Raw genomic sequence first — 20770 nt, forward strand, 5'->3', positions numbered from 1 at the left:
CTGTGTAGTTTTGCAAATGACTTCCGTAATAGTCGTGTTGTGTAAGACTAACTGTATTTCCCTCCATCCTATCCTGCCCCTCATTACTTCTGTTCTCTTTGGATGCTGTCCCTCCCCAAGACTGTTGACTTCTAATTGTTCCCTCCTCCCACTGCCCTCCCTTCCATCATCCCCCCCACCCTGCTTATCCCCTTCTCCCCCACTTTCCTGTATTGTAAGATAGGTTTTCATACCAAAACGAGTGTGCATTTTATTCCTTCCTTTAGTCGAATGTGATGAGTAAGCTCATGTTTTTTCTCTCACCTCCCCTCTTTTTCCCTCCACTGAGAAGTCTCCTCTTTTATGAGAGGTAATTTGCCCCATTCCATTTCTCCCTTTCTCCTCCCAATATATTTCTCTCTCACTGCTTAATTTCATTTTTTAAGGTATGATCCCATCCTATTCAATTCACTCTGTGCTCTCTGTCTGTGTATGTGTGTGTGTGTGTGTGTGTCTGTGTGTGTGTAATCCCACCCACTACCCAGATACTGAAAAAAGTTTCAAGAGTTACAAATATTGTCTTTCCATGTAGGAATGTAAACAGTTCAACTTTAGTAAGTCCCTTATGACTTCTCTTTGCTGTTTACCTTTTCATGCTTCTCTTCATTCTTGTGTTTGAAAGTCAAATTTTCTTTTCTGCTCTGGTCTTTTCATCAAGAATGCTTGAAAGTCCTGTATTTCTTTGAAAGACCATCTTTTCCCCTGAAGTATTATACTCAGTTTTGCTGGGTAGGTGATTCTTGGTTTTAGTCCTAGTCCCTTTGACTTCCGGAATATCATATTCCATGCCCTTTGATCCCTTAATGTAGAAGCTGCTAGATCTTGTGTTATCCTGATTGTATTTCCACAATACTTGAATTGTTTCTTTCTAGCTGCTTGCAATATTTTCTCCTTGACCAGGGAACTCTGGAATTTGGCCACAATGTTCCTAGGAGTTTCTCTTTTTGGATCTCTTTCAGGCAGTGATCAGTGGATTCCCTGAATACTTATTTTGCCCTCTGGTTCTAGAATCGCAGGGCAGTTTTCCTTGATAATTTCATGAAAGATGATGTCTAGGCTCTTTTTTTGATCATGGCTTTCAAGTAGTCCCAGAATTTTTAAATTGTCTCTCCTGGATCTATTTTCCAGGCCAGTTGTTTTTCCAATGAGATGTTTCACATGATCTTCCATTTTTTCATTCTTTTGGTTTTGTTTTGTAATTTCTTGGTTTCTCATAAAGTCATTGGCCTCCATCTGTTCCACTGTAATTCTGAAAGAACTATTTTCTTCAGTGAGCTTTTGAACCTCCTTTTCTATTTGGCTAATTCTGCCTTTTAAAGCATTCTTCTCCTTACTGGCTTTTTGAATCTCTTTTGCCAATTGAGTTAGCCTATTTTTTAAGGTGTTATTTTCTTTAGCATTTTTTAGGGTCTCCTTTAGCAAGGTATTGACCTGCTTTTCATGCTTTTCTTGCATCTCTCTCATTTCTCTTCCCAGTTTTTCCTCCAGCTCTCTGACTTGATTTTCAAAATCCTTTTTGAGCTCTTCCATGGCCTGAGCTCATTGAATATTTATTTTGGATGTTTGGGATGCAGAAGCCTTGATTTCTATGTCTTTCCCTGATGGTAAGCATTGTTCTTCCTCATCTGAAAGGATGGGAGGAGATATCTGTTCACCAAGAAAGTAACTTTCTATGGTCTCATTTTTTTTCCCTTTTTTGGGCATTTTCCCAACCAGTTACTTGACTTTTGGGTCCTTTGTCAAGAGAATGGTATACTCTGGGAATCTGTAAAATCTCAGTTCCTCCAAGGTGGCACAATCAAGCGTGTGCTGGTCTGGGCACAGGGAAGGATTTTTGTGCCCAGAATCTTAGCAGAATATCCTCTCCACAGCTACCTGGCCTCCAGTTCTGCCAAGCCAGGACTAGGGAGCTGGGATTCAGTCAAGCTGTGGGGGCAGGACCACCATTCAGCGTGAGGCAAAGACCAGCTGCCTCAGGGAGTCTACTCAGGGCTGAGGTAAGACTCAGCTGTTCAGTGCCTCCAGGGGTTTTTATGCTCCAACAATGGAGCATTCTATAAGGGCTGCTGTGTAGCTTCTGTGGCTGCTGCCTGTTGCTGGACCTATGGGAAGGCCCTTCTCCCTTCCTGGCCAGCTGACAAAACCCTGTCAACTGACCTTTGGTGCCTGTGGGTTGAGGGATCTGAGGACCCGCTGCTGTGACTGGAGATTCTGCCCCCGAGGTGTCCTCCTACCAGAGTCTCTTGCTCTGTGCTGCGCAGGTTCCGCGCTCTGCTCCGCATCGGGTGCAACTGACGTTTCCGTGCGCCTTTCAGGTCATCCTGGGTTGAAAATCTCCTCCACTCTGTTGTTCTCCACTTCTGCTGCTCCAGAACTTTTTGAGAGTCCCTCTCTATAGATATTTTATGGGCTGTGTGAGGAGACCCTGCGTAAGTGTGTCTTTGTAGTCTGCCATCTTGGCTCTGCCCCTCATGTTAACTTTCTTAACTTGCTTATCATAATGTTGCAATATTGAGCTTTATAGCCCTTCTTTATATCCTCAGTACTTAGCACAGTGAGCCGATGCACGCAGTAAGTGCTTAATAAATGTTTCTTTATTAAATGACTCAGCTTGAAATCAAATGAAACACCCAGTACATTTTCACACACATTGTGAGTTAGCTATTTCTTCAAAATCTAGTTAATCTTCAGTTAACTGTCTGAAGCTAATTATGGAACTTCATATTGATATTAATAAATGTTACCTTATTACACCTGGTTCATTATTGAAGGCCAAAAAGATCTTCTGGAATCCTAAAATTGCAATTTAGTCTATTCCTCCTACCTATGGGTCATTTTCAAATTTTATAATGATGCTATATATTCCTTCATTGAGGTTACTATTGCAGAAAAGGATAAATAAAACCAAGAACTATTGTTTTAAAAAGAATACTAATTGAAATTGATAAACTATTAGTTGACCTGATTAAGAAAAAGAGAAGAAAATAAAAGTACCTAATATTTTTAAATGAACAAAGCTAATTAAGAGTAGTGGAAAATCAGCGAGCCTTGGGGTTTCAGAAGACATGAGTTCAAGACCTATCTCTCTCCAACATGTACTATGTGCGACCTTAGGCAAGTCATATGACCTTGTAGTGTACAAAGCAACTCTATAAAGTTTGATGTGCAGGTAGCAATAGGTCAATGGTATTGGCAGATGGAATTTCCTCCCAAAGAGATCAAAACAAATGCAATCTCACACACATATACATAACTATACTTCAAACAGAAAAGTAAGGCAATGGAAACAATGAACAAAATAAAGAGAGGCAAATGAAAACAGCTCAATTTTTGATAAATCCATGAGCTTGAAGTACTAGAGGATAAGAACTACTAGAAAGCAATTTGGCAGAAATTGTTTAGTCCAATATCTTGCACCATATACTACAGCAGGGTCAAAATGAGTACGTAGCCTGAATCAAAAAGTTCACAACATTTTTTTTTAATGTAAGTAAATGAGATCAAATGCAAAAACTGTGGCTAAGGGAAGAATTATTGACTGATCAAAGGAAGTCATAAAACATAAAATAGGCAATTTAGATTATGTAAAATTTAAAAGCTTTTCACAAATAAAATCAATAGAATACAGCACTAGAAGAGAAACAAAGGAATGGGGAAAATGTTTATATCAAATATCACCAATAAAAGTATGCTGTCCAAAATACACAGGAAATTGATCCAAATATGTTGACACCAAGTGCTATTCCCTCAACAGTCAAAGGATATGTCTGATTACCGCTAAAGAGTCTTTCTTCCTGGAATTACTTGTATTACTTTTCAGAATCCCAAAGGTTCTGCAGAACAATTTCAGAAACAGTATTCTAGAAAAAAAAACATTTCACTTCCCTACAAACTAATAAATGTCCAAGATGCATTCTCTCCTACAGAAAAATCTGAAACTGATATTGAAATTTCCATTATCCCGATATGAAATGGGTATATATGATCTAAAACTTACTTCCATAGATGTTTTTTTCTATTTCTTATTTACCTAAAATTCAACAAATTATGCTTTTTCTCTCAGGCAATCTCCTTCCATGAAATCATTCATTCATTACTATGACTGTAATGAATAGATTATTGTTATGTTTATCTAGACCTTCTAAGTTGTGCCTTTATCTTGTATCTTTCATAAGGTACAGCAGAATAGCTTCAAATCTTGGTTTCTGAGTTAATCTCATCTAATTTCAAGTTCCCTGATACCGTAAGGGCTTTATTTCTGTCTTATGGCATTCAGTTTAACATCAGTACTGAGTTGGCTGTTTCCATCCTCAGTTTCCTATTTTTGCCAGTCCACACACAAGTTAGATGGATTTTTTTCTTCACAAATGTTTGTGTCCCACAAGAACAAAGAGCAGCTATGTGCTGATGAATGAGCATCTTAGAAAGGAGAAAATATGGTCAGAGAAAGTACAGTAAACAGATAATAGTGGACCTTATGATTGCTAACTTGAGTGTACTATAAAAATCCTAATTAACAATAATAAGGATCCAAGTCTCACACTACCAGATAATAGGCCAATAACCATTTAAGGAGTCAGTTTAGTCAGTTAAAACATCATCTCTGCAAAAGAATTGTAAGGGCTGACAATGCTGTGCAATCCTTACATGCATGCACAGTTAATATCATATGACACAATAACAATTTTTTCCAAAATGACAAGGGCAAGGGTCTGAACATCAATCTAACCCTCTGATGCTTGGCAAATAAGCCAGTAATGTATCTATGTAAAGGCTCAATAAGGAATTAATCAAAACGTACTCAATTCAGCAGATAGGATAGAGACACAACAGAGCATGCACAAAAGCATCCTTTCTAAATCTGGCAGAGCACATGTGTTAGTTCAGGGCTTGGGTGTTTGGGGGATGACCTAACCCCCAGCTGTTTCCATTTGGCTATGAGTGTGACTCAGAGTTGAGCAAGGCTTGGTGCTTGGGAAATGACGAAGCAATCTTCTATTGGCTGCTGAGCTAGAAAAGCAGACTCAGTGCACCCTGAAAAAGGAAGTGATCCCCCAGTGGTGATAATTTTTCCTAGCATTCTTTTCTTTTCGCAAATAACTTGAAAACAGTGAATTGCCAAATGCATAATGGCCAAAGTTCATTTCCTCTCTAGGTAAGCCTGATCCTAGGTTACAGGCTGCCCTTTTTATGTTTGATGTTTCCTGATATTAAGTGAATAGGTATCAAGGCTGAGATGGGCATGTCCAGGCTTAGAGACCATTCAGAGGTCTGGTAGTCCTGGGTCCTTTTGTAGAAACTGGCTCCTGCTAAATGGAGGAACTCCCAGAAACTACTCCAGAGCAGATAAACATCAAAAAGAACATAAACCCAACTCTGGCTTGGTTTGCCAGAAGACACAGACTTTGAAGGAAACAGTTCAGAACTTAGGTAAAATATAAAGAGCCCAATTAACAGCTTTCAAAACTGCTGTATGTTCTGAAGAGCTTAAAGTCTTAGTATTCTAAGAAAGTCAGTCATTCTAACCAACAGGCATTTATTAAGCACCCACTATGTGCTAGGCATTGTGTTAAGCACTGGGGATAAAAAGGCAAAAGATAGACAGTCCCTTCCCACAAGGAGCTCACAATCTAATGGGGTAGAAAACATGCAACAAAGTACATACAATAAGCCATATATGGGTTCAGCCAGTCAATCAACAAACACTTATTAAGTACCTACTACGTGGGCAGGCATTGCCCACAGGATATAAAGAGCTGTGCCCTCAAGGAGTTCAGAGCATAAAGAAGAAAACTGCATTGTAATTATAATAAGTTACAGAAACCTTGAAATCTTTCTGTCAGTGGGTGGTTATGAGTGTTTTGTATTGAGCATTTCTTTTCTGTGTAAGGATTAAATACCAGCCCCCTATCTGATTCACAGTATATGCCAAGTACCTCTCTCTACTCCCTCACTTTGGGCAGATCCTGGCTATAAACAAAACCTCACTTTAACTAAATCAGTCCCAGGGTACTGGGGTAGAGGTTCAGGGAGCTGAAAAGTATGAGAAAAAAGAGGCTAGTTCAGTTCATGAGAAGGCAGAGTTCCTCCAGAACTGAGCCTGGTCCACAGCAGAAGATCTTCTTAGTGTAGATGGGGAGAGAGATTCTCCTGCCACTCCTGGGCTCGGTTGTGGCTATTACTCTTAGAGTAGCATAACTTCAATCAAGGAACACTGTAGTAAAATTCTTGTTTCCATTTAGATTCAAGTGGTATATCTGCACCAAGAGTATCATATTAAGTTTCCAGTAGATGGCAGTAAGCTATAAGCCATATAACTATGATTGCTAAAAGCCCAGGTGCTCAGTTACGTCAGCAGGAGCACATTTATTGAAGCATGCCAGATTTGCTCTGGGTGAATTCTGAAATCACTCTCTTGCTCTCTCTCAAGTCTATTAAACACTTCATAGAAACCTTCCTGCAACCTCACTAAAGAGAAGATCTTCCTGGATTCATACAATCTCATTCAAATGGGGGATAACATGATTTGTTATCAGGAGCTTATTAAAGAACTGCATCCTCTGGAGCTGACCAGCACACAATGGCCCAAAGGGGATGAAGAGGTATCTTTTGTGGTAGACCATATTTTTTTAATGGAAAACAATAAAATATCATAGTATCAGGTTTTAAATTGCTTTTTTGATTTAATCATGCTTTCCCTAAACACACCTCTACACAATATATTATACATTATAATATACATATATGTGTTTGTATACATGCATATGAAAAATACATACACACATACCTAAAACAATCAAGAACTAAGGGCTGAACTGAATAGTGCTGACTATGACAGGAATTCAGGGGGGAAAAGATTGGTGTGACTGGAAACAAGCAACGAAGGTTTTGAGGACAGGCTAAGATGTCTCCCAGGCCTTTGAGGTTGCAGTTTTCAAAGAAAATTTCAAAAGGGGTCACAAAGGGTTGGACACAACTGAAACAGGTGAAAAACAATGCAATTATATTTTTTATTTATTCATTTTGGACAGGATTTCATTGGCATAGACAAGGAAAAAAAGAATCATTTATGAAATGCTTACACTGGGCCAGGCACCGTGCCGGGCATATACATATGTATGACAGGTATCTAACGTTTACAGACTGTGTCTCATTTCTCTCCTATGTAAAATGGAAATGATAACAGCACTCACCTCTTAGAGTTACTGTGAGGATAAAATAATACTTGTAATCACGTGTTTTCAGACATTAAAGCACTAAATAAATGCCATTTTTTGTTATTATTATTATGACCCAAGAGACGTAACTACATTCTATATGAATAGAATATGAATATGAATATGAATCATTTTACTAAGGCATGGTTTGTGGTAGAACAACACTGAGTTTTGAGTAAGAAGATGGGTTTACGTCCAGAACGCCGATGACCAACTATGCGATTTTGACCGAGTCATTGGGGCTTTTCTGAGACTGAATTTCCTTATCTGTAAAAAGGGATAATATTTTGTACTACCTAAGAGGTTAATCATAAAGGTCAAATGAGATAACGAATATAAAGCCTTTCATAAATGTAGAACATTATGAAGGGTGTCCCTGAAAGTCCTAAAGTTCTTAAATCTGTACGAAATCTTTTGGGACACCCTCTGTCACCTATAAAGATGAAATATTAGCTTTCTCTTCCTTCTTCATGGATTTGAACTTTTTCCTGGCTCTCCCTCACACATCAGGCAGACTGCTTCAGATGTCATCATACTGTTATCACCCCAGTCTGAGACTGCGAAAATCCCACATACCCACCAGGAAACATTTCTGATGCCACCTTTCCCTCATGAAGTCTTACTATTTGAAAATTATCACCTTTCCTCAGACTTTGACAATGCTTCCTTTGTACATCTTGTGTGCACTAACGTTCTCTTTTGCACTAAAATTACTGTATACACTTTCCCCTACCAGATGGTGAAGTCAAAGATCATATCTTACTTCACTAGTATTCACCGTGATACTCTGGACATGAAAACGCTACTGTGTTCCCTCTGAGGTTACCTTCCATCTACCCTGCATCTATCTTGCATGGACATGGTTGTTTGCATAAAAGTCTTCCTAATGGTATGTGAGCTCCCTGGGGTCAGAGACCATTTTTGCCTTTCTTTGTATCCTGATTCCTTAGCATGGTGCGTGGTACGTAGTAAGCACCTGATAGATCCTTGATGACTGACTGGTTAAAAGATGTTTTGCTGAATTTGAACTCAAATTTCCATTGAAAATATATATATACCATACTGGAATTTTTTCAAGGGCTGTTATTCACATTCTGATATGCAGAAGAAAATTTCAATTTTACAAATCAATGAATTACAGATGTGACACTATGAAGACTTCTATGTGGGTTAAACAAAACAAGTAGACCTTGGGAAGATCAAATGCTATGTAAATACTGCCCATATAACTCAATTATCAAGATGCCAAAGTGAACCCAAGTACTTTGAGTCACAAGACTCAATGTCCTGATGATCTGAATCTACAAACAAATTTCTAAAAGGCATTCCTTATGAAGACTATAATCCTTAGCTTTACACTATACTCAAGTATATTTACTCAATACTCTTCAGTGTGGTGTAATGAAAGAGATGCTGCATTAAGGGTCCTTTTTGCTCTAAATTCTATGCTCTCAAATCCTACTTCCTAAACTCTAGAGACTTTTCTCATACCAAAGAATACACTGTTAGTAACCTTACCTGCCTGGTTCATGAAGCTTCCACTCTCTATACTCTTACTCAAACTATCCCTAAAATTCCAGTTCTTCCATGGAATCTATCAAACTAGAAGAGTAATGACAGTTTCTCAATTTCAACTCCATTTAAGCAACAACTAAAATCACCACCCAACCATTGCACTCTGCCAGTTCCCTCCCAACTGAAAAACTGAATTTATCTATTTGCCCATTACTCCTTCTTCTGTCTGATTTTAATGTATCAGTCCATAGGATGGTTATCTAGACTGAAAGCCCCTGAAGGGGAAGGACTTACGTTGATTTAACTGTATTTTTATATCACCCCATCCTGACTAGAATTTAATAAATTTTTGAATGGTGATCTTGGGAGTTTGCTGAAAACTTGTGGCCACGCAGGGTTTGCTCCTGTTTTGGTCCTTCTACAATATATGTATTTTTACAAACTGAAGGACTCTATAGAATTCTCATACTCTAAAGCCCAGACTAGTTTTCAAGAAGCCATAATGAAGTATAAAAAGTAAGTACTTTTGAGTGAAAAGAATGGAAAGGGATTATATGAGTAGAGAAAATTTAGTTAAAACAAACTTCTATGTTCCTCTCCCACAAAGTACAAATCTTTTTATACAAGTCAACCCCCTATGGTGGCTATTATAGTCTAAAAACTGGTAGAAGGAAAATTTTATAATTTCCTAATAATGACAGACCCCTATACCAGTTTTTACCGCAACATGCAAGACTTGCAGCAGCACAGGAAATCCTTAGCATTGAAATTCATGGTGTAGAGGGAATGAATATAAATAACATACTTGTATTCAAGACTGGTATCAAAGCAGCAATTTTCCAAAGCATCCAAAGATGTCATCAGAAGAAGGTTCAACTGTTGGCCAGATACATCACTGAAGGGAGAGAATCATTGAAAATCATTCAACTACTTAAATATTCCTTATAAATTACAATTTACTGTCAGTTCTCTGCTAAAAGAGTTAAAATGGCTATAAAAAACAATTTTTCCTATGCAATCAAATCCAGTTCTCTTTGTAAAGAGAGAATCATATAGGAGGTCTTAATCCATCTGAACTTCATAGGATGTATGAGCTATATGATTCTGGAGAAGCCACTCATCTTGTGTGCCAGAGGTAACTAACTCCCAGGACTTCTCTCCTAACAAATAGACAGGTTGCAGTCTGTATGCTGGCAGAAGGTTGCCCTATGCTAATGAAAATAGATCTTAAAAATTTCAAAATTATTTTATTTTTACAACCATGAAATAAATAATGTCATCACCACTTGCTCTTATGACTCCTTCTTTCCTTCCTTTGTCCCTCTCTCTCTTCCTTTTTCTTACTTTCAAATGGGGCTTGTGATTTTTTCAGTTTCTGGGTGCAACTGGTGAGGGACTTCTCCAAGGTCACATAGTCAGTATGGGTCAGAGGCAGAACTCAAGTTTATTTGAAATCAGTCCTCTCTCCACTTTGCCATGCTGTATCTTTTTGTTTCACATAGTCCAATAAACCCTCAAGCTCTTACTTTTGCTCTACTTCTCCATTTAGGGGGAGGGTGGCAGTTTATTCAGCTTCAAATCATTGAAATCTGAAGACCAAAGTAGAAGTCAACCTGTAAGCCAACTAATCTCTAAGTGAAATGCTATTCAGAATTAACCAAATTCCCTAGGCTGACATTTCCCAAGCCACCCCATGCTTTCCCTTCCCTATAAAACCTACTAATGCCAATTTCAACTTTTAATATGGCAGTCAAGCCTTAGAAAAATGGGGAAAAACTGAAAATTTAAATAACCTATCTAACTCTGCTTTTCAACTTCTTGCAACTTCTATAATACGGTTCCAAGAACAGTATTGGTGAGTATTAAGTCATCCCTGACAACTCAAAAACTAAAAATATTTTTTTACTGCCTTCTTCTAGGCCAGGATTTGGATTTTCATCAACACCTATATTATCAAGGGGTCTTTTCAGCTTTACTCTTATGCCTGCCTACAGTCCTCACTGTAATTTATCACTCACAAAGCCATTCTTAGTAATTTATTCACAGTCTAAGAAACAGATGATTTTGCTTGAGGCAAAGTATTTCATTTTTCAGCACATTCTGATTCTCCTTGTTTTCCATACCCTTAATTAAGAATTAAGTAAGTTTTAAGTTGTTGATTTTTTAAAAATAAGACACTGTTGAGCATCCTAAATGAATTCTCAAGGGCCCCAACCTGTAAATCCTATTTACAATCAACTGATAGCCTCAGGAGGTTTTGGTGCAACATTTCAGAGTCCAACTTGGATACTTTTCTAAAGTATCTAAATAAATTTTCTAAATAAATTCCAGAACAGTGCTTAAATTTTAAGGAGCCTTCTTTCATAGAGTCAGCCCTCACCATTCAGAGCAAAAGCTTCTGCTCTGTTGACAGAACTATCTTTAAATGAAACTGACTTTTGTTCCTGATAGTTAACATTGTGTTCCAACCCTGTTCCCCCAAGAGGCAACCCTGGCTTTCATGCAACTCATTTGATATTACTCAGTAATTATATGTAGACAACAGCCTTCAAAGTCTTTTGCCTTTAGAAAAATGGGATTATTCTGCTATATAGCTTACTACATACACCAAATTGTTTCATTCATTTTTTATGGAGCAAGAAGGTAAAAAAGATGGATTAGAACCAAAATGTAGGTCCTTCAGATGAGCTTGCTTCCAGAAATTAGAAAAGATGAGTTAAAAATCACATTTCTAGCTAGAATGATAGAATATTCATACTCAGAAGGAAAAGGAAGAATGTATTAAATAAGGGAAACACATGAGCAGTGAAGTCAATGCAGTCTGAAATCTGTAATTATCCTAAAAATGAGACGTCAAAGATGATGCAGGACAGAATACTGGACTTGGGGAATGAAAGGCCTGAGTTCCGACAGTTAGCAGTCATATAACCTGTTGCTTCAGTTTCCCATCTGTGAAATAGAGATAATAATAGCATTTATACCCTTACTCACATCCTCTGAGTTGTGATGAGAATAAAATGAAAAAAAATTTGTAAAGAGTTTTGAAAACATTAAAGAACTAAACAAGTGCTGGCTATCATTAATACATTTGCCTCTGGAAGACTGTTTCCTTTCCCAAGATATCTTGCAAATACAAGTGAAGCAAGCTTATGAAGAAGCAGAAGGTACTATGTGAACCAGGGTCTACTCTAAGGCCACTGGTTCTGAGCAGGCTATCTCCATAAAACAATAAGAACATAATCCTCTTTAGTAATAAGTCATTGAGCATCTCATCTTAATATAGAAGCCACCAATTAGCATGGGCTGCCCAGAGATGAGTAATAGTTTTAATCTTAAGATATGTTGCTTTAAGAGACCTGAAAGAGAGGGGCAGCTAAGTGTCACAGTGGAGAGAATGCCAGGTCTGGAATCAGGAAGTCCTGAGTTCAAATTTGGCATCAGACACTAGCTGTGTCACCCTGGGTAAGTCATTTAATCCTGTTTGTCCCAGTTCCTCTGTAAAATGAGCTGGAGATGAAAATGGCAAATCATTCCAGTATCTTTGCCAAGAAAGCCCCAAATGTGGCCACAAAAAGTCAGATATGACTGAAACAGCTGAACAATAACAAAGAAAGAGAGGCAGCGTGGTATAGTGGAGAAAGAGTTGGCCTCAAAGGGACCCAGGAAAACTTGAGTTCAAGTTCTAGATCAAACACTCTAGCCAAATAACCCTGGAGAAGTCATGTAACTTTTTAGAAGCATGTCAAGGAACCGCCTAAAAAAGTTTAATTTGAAGAGAAGGTGCTGATCTTCAGAATAGAGGAAATTCCAAAGATTTCTTTATATTGAAGAAATCACAGACCCAGTTTGAAAAGAAAGAGAAATGGAAGGAAAGAAGCGTGTGTTCGTTCTTTATTGCTGAAGAAGACCATACCATCAGAGAAATGATGACATGACTTGCATTTGACTTTGTTTTGAGTGAGGGAGGTCACCAGCCTCACTTCTCCTCCAGAGCCATCTGAATCCAGTGACCAGGTATTCATCAGGATGACTGGAGATGACCAGGATGAGGCAATTGAGGTTAAGTGACTTGCCCAAGGTCACACAGTTAGTGAGTGTTAAGTGTCTGAGGTAAGAAAGGGAAGAGGGAAGGGAAAAAGCGAAGGAAGGAAGAAATGGAAGAAAGAAAGGAAGGAAGGAAGGAAGGAAGGAAGGAAGGAAGGAAGGAAGGAAGGAAGGAAGGAAGGAAAGAAGGAAGGAAGGAAGGTAGGAAGGAAGAAGGAAAGAGGGAAAGAAGGAAGGAAAGAGGGAAGGAAGGAAGGAAGGAAGGAAGGAAGGAAGGAAGGAAGGAAGGAAGGAAGGAAGGAAGGAAGGAAGGAAGGAATGAGGGAAGGAGGGAAGGAAGGAGGGAAGGAAGGAGGGAAGGAAGGAAGGAAGGAAGGAAGGAAGGAAGGAAGGAAAAGAAAGAAAGAAAGAAAGAAAGAAAGAAAGAAAGAAAGAAAGAAAGAAAGAAAGAAGGAACGAAAGAAGGAAAGAAGGAAAGAAAGAAGGAAAAAAGGAAAGAAGGAAGGAAGGAAAGAAAGAAAGAAAGAAAGAAAGAAAGAAAGAAAGAAAGAAAGAAAGAAAGAAAGAAAAAGAAAGAGAAAGGAGGAAGGAAGGTAAGAAAGAAAGGAAGGAAGGAAGGAAGGAAGGAAGGAAGGAAGGAAGGAAAGGAGGAAGGAAGAAAAAGAAAGGAAGGAACCATAAAACAAATGATGATGACTCTTGCTATTAACTTCAAAGCTGTAAAATGAAATCACTTTGAAATTTTTTACATCTATGATAACATTAGCACGAGGAAAGCCCTCCAGCAAAACAGACCACAATCTGCCTAATACTGAAGACTGGTCCTGGAGAACTGCCTCTTACACACAGAGGTTAAGTGACCTGCCCAGCATCACACAGTAAGTTAATAAGCGTCAGAGATGGATCTCAAGTCTGGTCCTTCTGACTCAATGCACAACAACATTCGCTATGTTATACTACCTCTATAAAATTTTTAAGGCTTAAAAAATGTCTTCTCTGTCTTCCAATTCACATGTGAAGGCAACTTCATCACTTTACTATTAGGTGAATGTAGGCTCCTAAGGAGAACTGAACCATGTTAAAGAAATAACAAAACTCACTCTAGCTGGTCCAGCCATACTTCATAGACTCTAAAACTTAACCTGGTGTCGGAATGTAATTAAAAAATAAATCTCGGTGAACTAAACCCACCAAATTTTCTATCTATAGGTCAACCACAGTCAGATAGGTTGCCTTAATCTTTTAATTCAGCTTTTTTCCCTTTTTCTAAACCAGCTTTTCTAAAACCTCACATTTATTATTTAAAAACCTGAAATGATTGCCCAAAGTCCTTTGTTCCTCAATATTTATGTTAGCATATATATAAACTGGGGACAAAAAAGTTAATTATTTCAAACAAAAAATTCAAGTTAGCAATAATATGATCTATCTACTTCATCTAAATATAAAATAAAACTGAGTCTGGTTATACAATAAGTAAATCTTGTATTCTATTAGATGCCTGTTGGGACTGGAAGCTCAATTCCGTGTGGACAGTCTCGGGCAGGTAAAAGTGGGACTTCTAAATCTTAGAGTCTTACGAGGCCCTCCATGAACAGCGGGGGTTCGAGAAGGTCAGACTGAGCTAGCTCGGCTAGCTCGGGTATTTCCGCCTCTCCCCCGGAGATACCTGATGGGTGGAGTCTCCCTGCCCTCGAGGTCGTCCCGGATTGGAGCACACCTAGTTACCTAACAGCACGGTATTGAGATGCAAACTGTGTGGCTGAAGATTAAGTAGGATTGAGGAAGCCTAAAAGCTCTCTTAGCACGTGTGGAGCCAAAGAGAAAAGTAGGGCTCCGCTTCTTTTCTTTCCTCTCTCCCCTCCCCCTCTCTCCCCCGCTTGTACTTCTACTTCCATTCCCTTAAGCTTAGCCTTCTTAGGAAATCTCCCCCTCTTCGTCCTAAGAAAGAAGACCCCCTGCATTTGTAACCGAAACCCTGTAATAAAGCTCAACCCCTGTTTGACTCTGGAACGTCCTTTCTCTCATACGTGCATCCTGCGTGGCCAGCCGAAGACCTGGACAGGTAAGAAAGACTCGGGTAGCCCAATACAGGCCTCTAGGCTTGGCAGATGCCCTTAATCCTTATCTTATTCAAGGAAAGTGTTGTAAATTACCTCTCTCAATCATCAAAATTTTCATATATTTAGAGTAATTGGTTCAGAATAGCCTACATTAGTAGGTCTCAGCGTATAATCTGCAGAGCCTTTTATATAATCTGAAACCCTTTTCATGGGTCCATGAGGTTAAAACTATTTTCATAATAATACACTTTATCTATTAAAAATACTTATCTCTTTCCAACTATATATCTATATGAGGCTGGATTTTCTTTATATTCTCCAATTGAAACAACATATTATCACAGCTGAATCAATGCAGAAGCAAATGAAAAATCTAGCTATCTTCTATTAAGGTAGACATTAATTTTTTTTAAGCAAAACTATATAAAACAATGTTTTTGTTTTGGAAAATAAAGTTTTTTCATAAAAAATTTTATATTAACATGTAATAGATTTATTACTGCTGTTTTAAAGGAATTAAAATGTTTAAAATATTTGTCAGTTCTAATTTCTAACACTGTAAATACAGAGAGAGATTAACCCATGTAAATAGATATTTGGGGTAAATAACACTTTTTTAAGCATATAAAAGAATCCTGAGATCAAAAAGCTTGAGAACAACTGATCTTGACATAAGAAGGTATATTACACTAGTGTTTGCCTAAAAACTGAGAATCTGGTTATACTACTGTGAAATAAGAAATGATTGTATTGCTAGGAAAATTTTCCCACTTAGCAGAATTTTCTGTATGAGCCTTGGATATCTCATGACCCCCTCTATTAAGAGCTGAACTGACCGTCAAAAAGAGATCAAACTCAATAAAGCATAGAAGCACTTTACCTAAGGATTACAAAAATGTATAAGAAAGCAGTGGTTAAAAACAAAAATCTATCATGTAGTTCTTTTGTGACTCACTATAAGCAATTGGGATACAGTGGAAATCCATGCTTTGAGAGCACACTATGTAGTTTCAGCCAGTAACTGTGCCCCTAGCTCTGAATTTACAATGATATTCAGGATCAGGCACAGTTGTCATGCAGAGGCTAGGAGAACTTTACTGAGAAGTGTCCTTAAATTACAGAATGTTGTGATCACCAAATTGATATGCACTGGGCTAATGTGATTGTAAAATGTTAAATTATTTTGATGTCTACATACTTCAGGATATCTCAATTTGCGAGACAGTAAAACCAAAAAGTTGGGAGATGAAGGGTGGTAGCTTCCTCCTTGCTGAAAGGCTAGAGGCTCTGAGGAAAGCAAAATAATAGATGAACACTTAATTTTATTACATACAACAAAAGCATGTATATATGAATGGATAAGAGGCAGTATGATACAGTGCACAAGACGTTGATCTCAGGGTCTAGAAGACAGGGGGGTTAAGGCCAGTTTCTGACACCTACTAGTTGTGAGACCAAAGGCTAACCCACTACCTCTCAGGGAACGGATCAGTTATAGATAAAGTGCTGACTGACATTAGTGAAGGGCCATCCTCTACTCTGATGAAAGCAGAGCCAAACCAACCACTGCCTGCCCTCCTCCCCCCCAACCAACAAAACACACACAAATACTCAATCACAGAGGGGGAAGCAGCAGCGCTTGAATCAACCATACCTGACTTTCTCCTCACACAAACGAGAGATAAACATCCCCAAAGCAAGGCCCATGTGGATTTGAACAGCTTGAGATTCATCTGCGCTTGGTTTCCCAGGTAACCTAGCAGTCAGCATGCTCAAGACTTCCTCCACCTTCTCCTTGCAAGACAGAATAAAAACTGGCACGAGGAGGGATAAAGCCATGGCAGCACAGGATCGAGCAATGGCACTTGCTGTGTTTTCACCAGAGTAGGATTTCTAGGGTGAAAAAGAAAGAGGAAAAAAGCAAGGAAGGAAAGAAGGAATAAAGGGAGAGAAGAAGAAAGGAAGGAAGGGAGGGAGAGAGGGAAGGGAAGAAGAAATAAAGAAAAAAGCAGTCAGGTTAGTTATCGTTAGGTCTTCATGAAAAGACTCTATGTCATGACAAATCTTTAACCAGCAGGGCTCCTACAAAAGTGCCAATGTGTTCTGGGGGATGGTTTAATGTTCCCACTCACAACCAAAATTAAGACATACAGCATTTCATACTTATTTGAGAGGAGACTGGGGGTCAGTTTTATTCCCCAGTAAATGAGCATCCATTTTCTTATTGGAAGGGTGAACAAGAAAAAGAAACTTTCCTGTCCTTAAAAGATGCAAATTCCCTTGCTATCCAGTCTGAGGACAGCTTGCATCACATTTCAGTTTTAAAAGGGTTTCTGTAGAAAAACTAAAGAGAAAGAGCCGCTGAGCAACCCATGCTTGAAGCAGACTACTAAGTTATATAATGAAAGGGATTCTATCAAATCAGGCATTTACTGGGAGCAAAACAAAATTTAAAAAAATATTGCAGGAATAGCAGGAAAAGTTCATGTTTAGTGTGGAGAACTGTTGGCACATCTCCCAAAATTTTGGTGGGAACAATTCCCAGTAAGTAGATGGATTATTTCTCATAAAGACTTAATTCCTTTTAATTAAAAAGAAAATAGAAATCCTAAAGGCCTCTAGTTACAAAGCAACAACTAACTATTCCAAATGGAACTCAGAGTTATGTATACTACAAGCTATATGTAATTATGGGGAAAGAAACTGATGATAATGTAAATAAAATGGTGGGACAGCCACATGAGAACAACTACAAGAAATCTAAGATAATGGGGTTTATAAAATTACATACATTCATAAATGTTTCAAGTGGGAGGAAAAATAGGCTTATTTGTCATTTTCTAGGATTTTATAATCTATGTTTTCAGATACAGCTTAAAGTTAATATAACCACTTGCAGCTAGAGTGCTACGAAATATTTTCTATCCCATGCTATTCAGCCTGTAAGCTTGCAGTGCTTTATACAAAGGATAAAAATTCATCAATAAGCATTAATTAAGTACCTCCTATGTACCAATCACTAGGCTAGGGCCTAGGAATACAAAGAAAAAACAAATGCTCTTTGATCTCAAGCAAATGATGCTCTATGGAGGAAGTGGGGAGAAACAACATGCATGCCTAAGTAAATATAAACAGTACCCAAAGCAAATACAACATAATGAATTGGGAGCTCAGAAGGGGTAGACCATGAAGGAAGGCAAAGTAGGAGCTGAATTTTTAAAGACAATGAGAATTCTAAATGGCAGAGAGAGGGGAAGAGGGAAGATGATCCATGGAATGCCATGCATGAGGACAGTAAGAAAGTCAGGTTGGCCAAGGGGAGTAATATTAATAAAATTAATAAGTTCAGAAAGGTAGGTAGGCTGGAAATCAGATGATGAAAGGCTTTAGATGGAAAGCTGGGGAATTTATTTCAGAGATATAAGCAAAATACTGAAGGTTTTTTTTTTTTTTTAAACAGGTCAGGCACATGCTCCAGGAATATTAATTTGGAAGGTATATAGAGGATGGATTGGATTAGGGTAGTAGTCTGTGAGTAGAGAGAAGGAAACAGGTGAGAGGTGATGCAAAGGTAGAAGAGACAACACTTGGCAAGTGATCAGATGTGAGAATAGATGAGGGAGGGTGAGGAGAATGTGAATCTTTGTGATTGGAAATTAATTGTGTGATTGGTTCAGTTAATAGAAAACAAGGGAATTAGGAAGAGGGAAAGGTGTGAGGAAGAAAGATAATGAATTCTGTTTTGGACATGATGAGTTTGAGATGAGGAAATGCCAGCATTAAGATACTGGTGTGGGACAGGACCTCAGGAGAGAAACCGGGACTAAATAAGTATATCTGGGAGCCATCTGCTTGGAGAGGATAATTAAACCCATGGGCGCTGATATGATAGAGAGAGAGGGACAAAGGAAGAAAGAAAAGAGAGAGGTGTAAGGAGACAGAAGGAGGTTCAAAATGGAGCACTATAGAACACTCAGTGCTAGGGGTTAGGTTATGAATGACAAGTAGGAGAGGAGCAAAGAGAGAAGAGTTGTGGAAAATGGGTGGAGACAGAACATCCAGGAAGATGGTAAACAATGCTGCTTACTATATAGGTTAAAAAAGAGAGAGAGAGAGAGAGAGAGAGAGAGAGAGAGAGATGAAGCTTGAGAAAAGGCCTTGGAATGGGGCAAAGTTTCTTTGGCAACTGAAGACAGCTGTTTTAGCTGAATGATAAGATAATGGGAAAAAGTAAAGAAATTAGTAAAGATAGCTTTTTCCTATTAGAAAATGAAAAGGAATACAGATATAGTACAGTACATAATACAGGTATTGTTAAAGGGATTATGCATATTCCAGGAACCTGAGGGGATGACAGAGTCAAGTCAAGATTTTTTAAGAATAGAGAATGTTTGGAAGCAAAAGGGATTAAGTCAGTAGATAAGTGAGAGAATGAAGACATAGAGAGAGAAATTAACACAGCTACTCAAGAAAGAACTACTCAGAGTGCTCAGCTCCAAGACAGGGGGAATGAAAAAGGATGACTTGAAATAGGACTTGCCATAGGAGAACGAGAAAAAAAACAAAAGCACCAAGTTTTAAATTTGTAAAGCACTCTGGAATACATTTTATTTGTTCTCAAAAAGCCAATGTATGAGCATTCAGAATTTTGTATTTATTAAAGACTTTGTACAATATCCTGTCCTTACAAGAATGTTAACCTGATAAGCTACTTCAAAGAAATCCAATAAGCTTCTAAACCTTTCTCTCATCATTAATTAAAGCACTAATGAGTACATTTGTAATAGAAAACAAGTTATTAGGAAGGAATGTCCCTTCTGAATAAAACTACCCTACCAACTTCATCCAGCCCTAACAAATGATTCAATTTCCCCTTTAAATTTTAAAGTCCAGCTCCAGATCCAACTCTAAATACAAGTACATATCTGGCTTCAATGAAGGCAGAAGGAGTAGAAATATGAAAAATTATAAAGGGAACACAGAAGATAACAGGACTTCAGGTTAAATTCATGATCTTGTCAACAATTCAGAATTTGTTCTTTATTTTTATCCCAACCAGCTGCAACCCTCTCTGCTCAGCTGTTTGTCCCATGACTCAGATAATTCTCTAATAAATGAATGGGGATGAGCTGAGACAAAATGTTACACGGAAAGCAACACTACCAGCTTGCATAAATGCTTAGGTTTCAACAAAAGAGAAAGCTGAGGAATTAAAAGGTTATGGAGAATGTTTCATTTTGTGATTCTTGATAAGCAATAGATAACAATGATAATAAGTAACAAAGTTTGAATCTCAAGGCTGCCAAACTTGCTTTAAAATTTTTTCTTGCTTTCACACGTACATGATAGAAACAGGAGAAGACCTGTCCCTTGGGTTGGTAGTGGCTATCCACAATTACCAGGAGAGTATTGAGCACCATAGAAATCCACTGTTTCACGGAAAGGAAGTCAGGTTCAATCTAGAGACAAAGAAGAAAAAAAAGAACAAATCAAAATCATTTTATTATTATTATTATTATTAACTTTCACAAATTCCAGAAGCAGGTGATGGCTCCAGAAGAATTTTAAGTTTAACAGCTAAAGGCTAAACCATGGTGGAAGTCTAAAATTAAGAAGGAGAAAATGAAGGGAATCATTGGTTACCAGATACCCTCACTAATCTTCATCAGAAACTCACTCACTCAAGAGTATTTGTGTTTCGTGGAAGAAAGAAGCTCTGACTTGGCTATGCATATGGAATATCTCTGAGTCCCAAAAAGTGTGGTGAAGAGGTGTGTGGATTCAATTCAATAAACATTAAAGTTATTAAAAACCTACTAACTAAAAAGGCACTGTGGTAGGTGCTGATAACACAAAAACAAAGATGAAATAGCCCTGACCCTTGAGGAGATC

At 38.1% G+C, this 20770-nt stretch overlaps 1 protein-coding gene across 8 annotated transcripts in view; it reads right to left on the reverse strand.

Annotated features, from left to right (window-relative positions):
- FOCAD (focadhesin) overlaps window positions 1-20770 on the reverse strand; it is a 341519-nt gene that overhangs the window by 47962 nt on the left and 272787 nt on the right. For all 8 annotated transcript variants that reach the window (XR_011964355.1, XR_011964354.1, XM_072596662.1 and 5 more), the window contains 3 exons: window positions 20221-20337; window positions 16533-16771; window positions 9577-9666 (listed from right to left, as the gene is read on the reverse strand). Coding sequence is in view for 6 of the 8 variants with exons in the window: in XM_072596662.1 (XP_072452763.1) it covers window positions 9577-9666; window positions 16533-16771; window positions 20221-20337 (446 nt within the window). In the remaining 2 variants the exon portion in view is untranslated. The remainder of the gene's footprint in view (window positions 1-9576; window positions 9667-16532; window positions 16772-20220; window positions 20338-20770) is intronic.

Source organism: Notamacropus eugenii, chromosome 3 (assembly GCF_028372415.1).
Source record: "Notamacropus eugenii isolate mMacEug1 chromosome 3, mMacEug1.pri_v2, whole genome shotgun sequence".
Classification (NCBI taxonomy): Eukaryota; Metazoa; Chordata; class Mammalia; order Diprotodontia; family Macropodidae; genus Notamacropus; species Notamacropus eugenii.